The 10,000-nt window shown below is 44.7% G+C and overlaps 1 protein-coding gene across 1 annotated transcript; it reads left to right on the top strand.

Moving 5' to 3' along the window:
- Window positions 1–1,548: 1,548 nt before the first annotated feature.
- LOC308162498 (stonustoxin subunit beta-like) lies at window positions 1,549–3,875 on the top strand (the record flags this gene model as incomplete). Its single annotated transcript, XM_080536646.1, has 2 exons — window positions 1,549–1,642; window positions 3,346–3,875. 2 exons carry the CDS (start codon window positions 1,549–1,551, stop codon window positions 3,873–3,875), a joined length of 624 nt encoding a protein of 207 aa, XP_080392772.1.
- Window positions 3,876–10,000: the final 6,125 nt, after the last annotated feature.

Here is a 10,000-nt window from a genome sequence, read left to right as displayed (position 1 = left end):
GAGAGAGGGAGGAGATGGAGAGACGGAGGGAGGAGATGGAGAGATGGAGGGAGGAGATGGAGAGAGAGAGGGAGGAGATGGAGAGAGGGAGGGAGGAGATGGAGAGACGGAGGGAGGAGATGGAGAGAGAGAGGGAGGAGATGGAGAGAGAGAGGGGGGAGATGGAGAATGAGAGGGGGGAGATAGAGAGAGGGAGGGAGGAGATGGAGAGAGGGAGGGAGGAGATGGAAAGAGGGAGGGGGCGATGGAGAGAGGGAGGGAGGAGATGGAGAGAGAGAGGGGGGAGATGGAGAGAGAGAGGGGGAGATGTAGAGAGGGAGGGAGGAGATGGAGAGAGAGAGGGGGAGATGTAGAGAGGGAGGGAGGAGATCGAGAGAGAGAGGGGGGAGATGGAGAGAGAGAGAGGGAGGGAGGAGATGGAGAGAGAGAGGGGGGAGATGGAGAGAGAGAGAGGGAGGGAGTGAGGAGAGAGAGAGAGGGAGGGAGAAGAGGGTGAGAGAGGAAAGGAGAGAGGGAGAGAGGGAGGGAGGGAGCGACAGAGTAGAGAGAGTTATTATAGTATATGAGAAAGGCTGCCGGGGGCATTGCAAGTGCAGAAAAGCCTCCTTAAAGTGCACTGCTCTGTGTCAGTGTGGAGGAGACTGTGGAGACAGTGAAGAATAGGTGTCAGGGTAGTGTGTGGTGGCACCTTTATTTCTTTATTAAACTTCCTTAAACTTGTTCCATTGTCCCAGTGTGTCTGCTTCTGTGATCCCTGGCACATTATGAGGTCTGAGGTCACCACTTAACTATTCACCTGAAACCTTTTGATGTTGTATATCAGGGGTGCTCATTACGTCGATCGTCGAAGGTAGTGTGGGTAGATCACACGGCATTGAAAAAAAAAAAAATTACAAAAAAAAACATTTAAATATATTTTTTTGAAAAGTAGCACACACACACACACACACACACAGACAAGCACACACACACACACACACACACACACACACACACACAGACAGACAGACAGACACAAGCACACACACATGCACACACAGACAGACAGACAGACACACACACACACACACACACACACACACAGACAGACAGACAGACAGACAGACACACACACACACAGACAGACACACACACACACACTCCGCCGCCCGGAGACGTCGATGGCACCTGGCTTGGCACTGGCCAGTCTGGTGTAAACCACTCAGAGCTCCTGAGTTAATGTTAATGTTAATAGACTACCAGTGTGAATATTTGTTATATAGTTTAATAAATCTCTTCTTTGATTTTGAAACAGTGTAGCGTGGCCTTAATTTGTTATTATTACAGTACATTTTTGTGTTCGCAGCAATGGCAATATGTTTTATTTGGTTGGTAGATCTTGTTGAGCTGGTAATTTGAAAAGTAGCTCACAAGCCTAAAAAGTGTGAGCACCCCTGTTTTATATGGTATCATTGTAATCCTTGACCTTCAAAACATAGGGGTAGACAGCACTTGTTCTGTGTTATCATGTTTGTTCAGGAGATATGAAGCAAAATACACAATTCGGCTATGGCGGAAAGGAAAATGGCCGCCACGGCCACTAGAAGGAGTTTTTGCGAGGGCTCCACGTCTGAAAATGTTCAGGACCCCAAACTGTACAAGAGTAGCACGTTTGGTGCTTTTATGAAAAAGAAACGATGTTTTCACATAATTAGCCGGACTCATACCTGTCAACCCTCCCGTTTTTCCCGGGATTCTCCCGTATTTTACCTTTCTTTCCCGCTGTGCTCCCGTTTAAATATTTTCCCGTAAATCTCCCGTATTTTTTACCTATAATACAATATAATGTAACCTTTAATTGTTAGACGTTAGACGCATGCGCACAATCGCTATATCAATGTCAGAGTTGACTTGTTTCCTCTCGTTTCTTGGGCTGCGTTCGTAATTTTGCTCTGAGAGCACCGGAACGCACACTAGGTGCAACGTCATTAGGGCTGCAACTAACGATTCTTTTGGTAGTCGACTAATCTGTCGATTATTTTTTCGATTAGTCGTGTGGCTTTTCGCTGCGCGTAAATGGCGACGCAGAAGCATAAATCCGGCTTAACTAGCTATCTAACCTAACGTTACGCCAAGCTACAGCTGCTCACAGAGCTAGTTGATTGGCTAGCTAGCATTGCTGGCTAGACTACAGACAGCTCACGTTAGTAGGCTACGCTTGGCGCTGTTTATCTTACAGACAGCTCGCTGGTGGACTCAACATAATTGAAATAGCATTCACTTATCAAGCATCATTCATGATCATCCACCATGACTACCTGGTATTTTAATAGCGACCACCCCTCACTTCATTTCATCTCGCGTTCTCCTGGCTTCAACATGGAAAACCCCTGCTACGTAACGTTACATACAAGCGCCTCTGTCTGTCACACGCGTGCCACAGGGCAAATAAATTAATAGCACAAACGCTCATAGCATGTACAGCCCTGTCCATGAGACGTTGTTTTCCAACATGTAACAGTAAAGCTAACATAAACATTACGACCCTAACAATATAACGTTAGCCAGTTGGCTAACAACGTTAGCTAAAACTTACCCAGCTGATTCTTGCATGGCTCCCGTTTAAAAAAAAACAAAACAAAAAAAAAAACGTTTTTTAAAAAAAAAAATATACGATTAGTCGACACTAAAATTCCACGTCGACGAGTTTTTATGCTCGACGTCGTCGATTATGTCGACTAATCGTTGCAGCCCTAAACGTCATAAAGGGACCAAGTAATTTGATTGGATAAGAGGCATTCCATGAGTGTGATTAGATTTCCAGATCGTTTTTTACGAACACAGCCTCGATTATCGCTGTTTTGAAATGATCGCTGGTAGCTTTGCGCCACTCTTTTCCCATTGACATCATGGTGTCAAGTAATGTATAAATAAATGTGCTGAATTTAGATGCCCTTTTGTGTTTTCATGCAGGGATGTTCAAAGTATTTTACTTTCAACCAGGTATCTGATTCTGACCACCTAGTCACTTACTTAATGTAGGAACTACTTAATTCTTGTTGCACTGAAGCAGGTGGTTGATTGACAGTGTATAGCTTTGTCTAAATGTAAGGGGTATCCTATGGTTGTCTAGTGGTGACGTTAGGATTGACTGTGTGTACAGTCTAAATGTAAGGGATATCCTATGGTTGTCTAGTGGTGATGTTAGGATTGACTGTGTGTACAGTCTAAATGTAAGGGGTATGGTTTGTGGATGGTGGGGGGGGGAGAGGATGACCCGGGGGTGCGCAGGGGGGATATCAAAGACAGCCTACATATCTGACTCCTTTTTTCTCTGATTTGGTCTCTGCTCTGCTCTTCTCCCAGATTCCTGTCGGCTCACACTGGACCCAAACACAGCACACAGACAACTCTCTCTGTCTGAGGGGAACAGGAAGGTGACACGTGGACAAGCCCAGTCATATCCTCATCATCCAGAGAGATTCACTGACCTGTGTCAGGTGCTGTGTAGAGAGGGTCTGTCTGGACGCTGTTACTGGGAGGTTGAGAGGAGGGGGAGTGGGAGGGTTTATACAGCAGTCTCATATAAAGACATCAGCAGGTCAGGTAAAGACTGTCTATTAGGATACAATAACAAGTCCTGGAGGTTAGACTGCTCTAGTGATGGTTACAGTTTCTATCACAATAGCGTTCAGACTGCAGTATCAGGCCCTCGGTCCTCCAGAGTAGGAGTGTACCTGGATCACAGGGCAGGTGCTCTGTCCTTCTACAGCGTCTCCTCTGACACAATGACCCTCCTCCACAGAGTCCAGACCACCTTCACTCAGACCCTCTATCCTGGGTTTGGGTTGTATGGTTACCATGGTTACAGTGCTGAGCTGTGTGAGCTGGAGTAGAGGTGCTATAAGAGTGATGCTTTATCACAACCTACTAACCTGTAGAAATATCTTTCTCTGTGATTTGGTCTTTAGGGGTTTAATAATAATAATAATTATTATTATTATCATCATTATTATTATTATTATTATTGTTATTATTGTTACTATTATTATTTTTATTATTTGTAGTATTACGGGGTTGAATGATTTCCCTCTTCTATGAATCTCAGAGGATTGACTCTCAGATTGAGCTCTCTCTGTAAAGTCGACAATGTGAGATTATTGATGATGTCACTAATCTATGATGTGGGATATTCTCTGTGTTTGTTTTTGCAGAGTCATCGTGTTCTACCTTTATCATTATGTACGTATTTGATGTTATTGCAGAACAGTTTCTTTCACTACCAATAGAAATGCTGCATGATAACATGTTCTCCTGCTGGTGTCCTACGTGTATTCTTATTGATTATGACCTATTGATCTATTCCTTCTCTAATATGAAGTACTCTCCTCATCGTCATCAAAGTTGACCAGTTGTTCTGTTCAGTTGTACAGACCTATGTTGGTCCAGTGTTTCTGGTCTATTGAAGCCCAGTAGAACAGCCAGCTACTGGATATGTCAGATTAAAAATGAACCTGAATGATCTGTATGTGTCATCAATGAACATTAAAGAAATCCTCCCGTTGAGAAATGTGGCAGTGTTCTTCCTTTTAGTTTGCATGGTTGTTTAATGCCAACAGGTTGTTGAACAGTGTCGACGTGTTGATCTGGGTGGTAATAGGAGTGTATCTGCCGCCATCTACTGGACATATGGATGTACTGATCTGCCAAAACTATCATGAGGAAAAAAGAATTTAAAAAAAAAGATAGTTATATTTCTATGAGACAGACATATGCATATATATATATCATACCTATATCATACAAGGAAAAGTATCCAGAGAGACACACTCACTCACTCTTTCCTCCTCTCACTCTACACCTGCTGTCTTAATAGCTTGCTTCAGTTGCTCTGTCCACACACCAATGGCTCGGTAATCTCTTCACATGGGCTCTCCTACCACAGCTACGCAGACGACAATCAACTCTTCCTGTCCTTCCCCCCGTCTGATGTACACGTGGCAACCCGTATCTCTGCATGTCTCGCTGACATTTCAACTTGGATGGCTGACCACCATCTCAAGCTCAATCTTAACAAGACCGAGCTCCTCTTCATCCCCGGGAAAGCCTGCCCTCTCCAAGACTTCTCCATCACAGTGGAGAACTCTACTGTAACCCCCTCCCTGACAGCCAAGAACCTTGGAGTGATCCTGGATAACCGACCATCCTGTGCAGAGAACATTGCAGCAACGGCTCGCTCCTGCAGATTCTACCTCTACAACATCAGAAGGATACGACCATTCCTTACCAGAGAGTCAGCGCAACTCTTGACCCAGGCACTGGTCATCTCCCGCCTTGACTACTGCAACGTACTCCTGGCTGGGCTCCCCGCCTCCCATTAGACCTCTGCAGCTCATCCAGAACGCTGCTGCCCAGCTGGTATTCAACCTCCCCAAATACTCTCATGTAATTTATAAATTTATAATTTTGCCATTTAGCAGACGCTTTTATCCAAAGCGACTTACAATTACGAATTACAGGGACATTCCCCCTGGAGTAACTGAGGGCTAAGTGCCTTACCCAAGGCCACACTAGTAGTGGTGTGGTTTCAGGCGGGATTTTGAACTCACAACCTTCCGATCCCAAGTCCAACTCACTATCCACTAGACCACCACTACCCCTCATGTCACCCCTCTCCTTCGCACCCTGCACTGGCTCCCGATATCAGCTCGCATCAGATTCAAGACTCTGGTGCTTGCATATCAGGCAGCTAAGGGACAGCCCCTGCCTACCTGAAGGAAATGGTAACCCCCCAAACTCCAGCCCGCTCACTCCACTCCTCCACCTCGGCTGGCCGACTGGCCCCACCACCTCTGCACAGCAGTCGTGCTGCCCGATCACATCTCTTCACAACACTGGCTCCCCGCTGGTGGAATGAGCTCCCCACGGCTGTCAGAACGGCAGAGTCACTACCCATCTTCCGTCGTAGACTGAAGACCCATCTCTTCAGGTTACACCTTAACTGCTCCTCCTGAGACATCTTCTGCCCCTCAGCACTATGTCTCCTAAAGACACCCGCTTTCCCCTCTACTGTGTCCCTAAGAACTTCTATTGCCCCCCTTGTACTGTTTCTCTGTTTCTCCAGTATAAAAAAATAATAATAAAAAAAACTAGGTTTTAGAAGAAGGTGATCGGAGAAGGTTTTTCCTTCTATCAATGGCCCCGGGCCTGAGCTAGATTACTCTTCCTGCAACGAATGGTGGACTGATGATTCACATGCTTAGCATTTAAATGTATTGATTGTAAGTCGCTTTGGAATAAGGCGTCTGCTAAATGCCAAAAATGTAAATGTAAATGTCTGAGTGTGTGTCTGAGTGTGTGTCTGAATGTGTGTCTAAGTGTGTCTGAGTGTGTGTCTGAATGTGTGTCTGAGTGTGTGTCTGAGTGTGTGTCTGAGTGTGTGTCTGAGTGTGTGTCTGAGTGTGTGTCTGAGTGTGTGTCTGAGTGTGTGTCTGAGTGTGTGTCTGAATGTGTGTCTGAGTGTGTGTCTGAGTGTGTGTCTGAGTGTGTGTCTGAGCGTGTGTCTGAGCGTGTGTCTGAATGTGTGTCTGAGTGTGTGTCTGAGTGTGTGTCTGAGTGTGTGTCTGAGTGTGTGTCTGAGTGTGTGTCTGAGTGTGTGTCTGAATGTGTGTCTGAGTGTGTGTCTGAGTGTGTGTCTGAGTGTGTGTCTGAGCGTGTGTCTGAATGTGTGTCTGAGCGTGTGTCTGAATGTGTGTCTGAGTGTGTGTCTGAGTGTGTGTCTGAGTGTGTGTCTGAATGTGTGTCTGAGTGTGTGTCTGAGCGTGTGTCTGAGTGTGTGTCTGAGCGTGTGTCTGAGCGTGTGTCTGAATGTGTGTCTGAGTGTGTGTCTGAGTGTGTGTCTGAGTGTGTGTCTGAGTGTGTGTCTGAGTGTGTGTCTGAGTGTGTGTCTGAGTGTGTGTCTGAGTGTGTGTCTGAATGTGTGTCTGAGTGTGTGTCTGAGTGTGTGTCTGAATGTGTGTCTGAGTGTGTGTCTGAGTGTGTGTCTGAGTGTGTGTCTGAATGTGTGTCTGAGTGTGTGTCTGAGTGTGTGTCTGAGTGTGTGTCTGAGTGTGTGTCTGAATGTGTGTCTGAGTGTGTGTCTGAGTGTGTGTCTGAGTGTGTGTCTGAGCGTGTGTCTGAGTGTGTGTCTGAGTGTGTGTCTGAGTGTGTGTCTGAGTGTGTGTCTGAGTGTACACGGGGGTCAGACACAGGCCAGAGGTCAAGTTGTGTGTGGGACAACTCATTGACCCTGATGTTGACTGTGTGTTTGTGTGTGTGTGTATGTGTGTGTGTGTGTGTGTGTGTGTGTGTGTGTGTGTGAGGTGTGTGAGGTGTTTTCCAGTAGTGCTCCCGTGCCCTCCCAGAATGAGGAAGTCCTGTGCTGTGCATACTAGACATTTTACACATTTCTGAATCTCTTCCTTGAGTCAGACGAAACTCTCAACTTCCTTGAGTAGTTTTTTTCGATAATGTTTCCCTCGCTTTCTCTCTCTTAACCATGATGTTGACCCCCTCTCTGTGTGTGTGTGTGTGTGTGTGTGTGTGTGTGGTGTGTGTTTGTGTGTGTGTGTGTGTGTGTGTGTGTGTGTGTGTGTGTGTGTGTGAGGTGTGTGAGGTGTTTACCAGTAGCGCTATCGTGCCCTCCCTCTCTCAACTTCCTTGAGTCATATAATAATAATAATAATAATTACTTTTTATTTGTATATTGCTTTTCCTGCAAACGTTGCAGCTCAAAGTGCTCCAATCATTATATAATAATAATTTAATTAGTTAGTCATTTAAAGGCAATATTAAAAAGAAGGGTTTTTAGTCTTGACTTGAACATATTTGCTGAGGTTGCATCCCTAAAGTAAACTGGCAGTGCATTCCACAATTTGGGTGCATAAAATGAGAATGCAGCCTCACCAAATCTCTTCTTTTGTACATGTGGTACACAGAGAAAACCAGTGTCAGAAGACCTGAGAGCTCTATTGGGCTGATATGCTAGCACAAGGTCTCTCAGATATACGTGTGCTGTGCCAGTGAGAGCTTTATAAACAAGCAGAAGGATCTTGAAATCTATTCTTGAACTTAACAGGAAGCCAGTGTAGAGTCTCTAAAATAGGAGTTATATGAGCTCTTCTACTTGTTTTGTTGTTTTGCTTGTCAATAATTACCTTTGCACAGTGGACGAGCTTCAACACTAATATATATATGTACAGTATATATATTTTTTAATACCATAGAAACAATGACAACAATAACTGGACTGCCAATGGAATGATTGCTTTTAATCTTATCATCTTTATCTTCTTCATTACCCATTTAAAACATAACACAACAAAAGAAGCGAAGCCCTGATTGGTTGAGGAAGTGTTTTATTATTCTCATTTACATGATGAAGAGACGCGCCTGCCAGTCAAAGAGTGACCGCATGATGAACAACCCTGATTGGTTAGTGGGGATTCCGTACACTTCTGATCAAAGGAACGCATTGATAACAGTCAGGATCTATGAGGTCATTCATCAACCACTGTGTGTCTATTCACTCAGCAACGACTACCTCCTTTCCCAAAAATAAGGGAAAATAAGGGATATCCCCCGCAAGCCCCACCGTCCACCGTCCACAAACCATTTCCCTTACATTTAGACAAGGGTACACATAGTCAATCCTAACATCACCACTAGACAACCATAGGATACCTCTTACATTTAGACAAGGGTACACACAGTCAATCCTAACATCACCACTAGACAACCATAGGATACCCCTTACATTTAGACAAGGGTACACACAGTCAATCCTAACATCACCACTAGACAACCATAGGATACCCCTTACATTTAGACAAGGGGACACACAGTCAATCCTAACATCACCACTAGACAACCATAGGAGACCCCTTACATTTAGACAAGGGTACACATAGTAAATCCTAACATCACCACTAGACAACCATAGAATACCTCTTACATTTAGACAAGGGTACACACAGTCAATCCTAACATCACCACTAGGCAACCATAGGATACCTCTTACATTTAGACAAGGGGACACACAGTCAATCCTAACATCACCACTAGACAACCATAGGATACCTCTTACATTTAGACAAGGGGACACACAGTCAGTCCTAACATCACCACTAGACAACCATAGGATACCCCTTACATTTAGACTGTACACACAGTCAATCCTAACATCACCACTAGACAACCATAGGATACCTCTTACATTTAGACAAGGGTACACACAGTCAATCCAAACATCACCACTAGACAACCATAGGATACCTCTTACATTTAGACAAGGGTACACACAGTCAATCCTAACATCACCACTAGACAACCATAGGATACCCCTTACATTTAGACAAGGGTACACACAGTCAATCCTAACATCACCACTAGACAACCATAGGATACCCCTTACATTTAGACAAGGGTACACATAGTCAATCCTAACATCACCACTAGACAACCGTAGGATACCCCTTACATTTAGACAAGGGTACACACAGTCAGTCCTAACATCACCACTAGACAACCATAGGATACCTCTTACATTTAGACAAGGGTACACACAGTCAATCCTAACATCACCACTAGACAACCATAGGATACCCCTTACATTTAGACAAGGGGACACACAGTCAATCCTAACATCACCACTAGACAACCATAGGATACCTCTTACATTTAGACAAGGGTACACATAGTCAATCCTAACATCACCACTAGACAACCATAGGAGACCCCTTACATTTAGACAAGGGTACACACAGTCAGTCCTAACATCACCAATAGACAACCATAGAAGACCCCTTACATTTAGACAAGGGGACACACAGTCAATCCTAACATCACCACTAGACAACCATAGGAGACCCCTTACATTTAGACAAGGGTACACATAGTCAATCCTAACTTCACCACTAGACAACCATAGGATACCCCTTACATTTAGACAAGGGTACACACAGTCAATCCTAACATCACTACT

The sequence above is a fragment of the Nansenia antarctica genome (assembly GCF_963989245.1).
Source record: "Nansenia antarctica genome assembly, chromosome: 7".
Lineage (NCBI taxonomy): Eukaryota > Metazoa > Chordata > Actinopteri > Argentiniformes > Microstomatidae > Nansenia > Nansenia antarctica.
The sequence above is the reverse complement of the archived record's forward strand: the minus strand, read 5'-3'. Positions and strand labels throughout refer to the sequence as shown.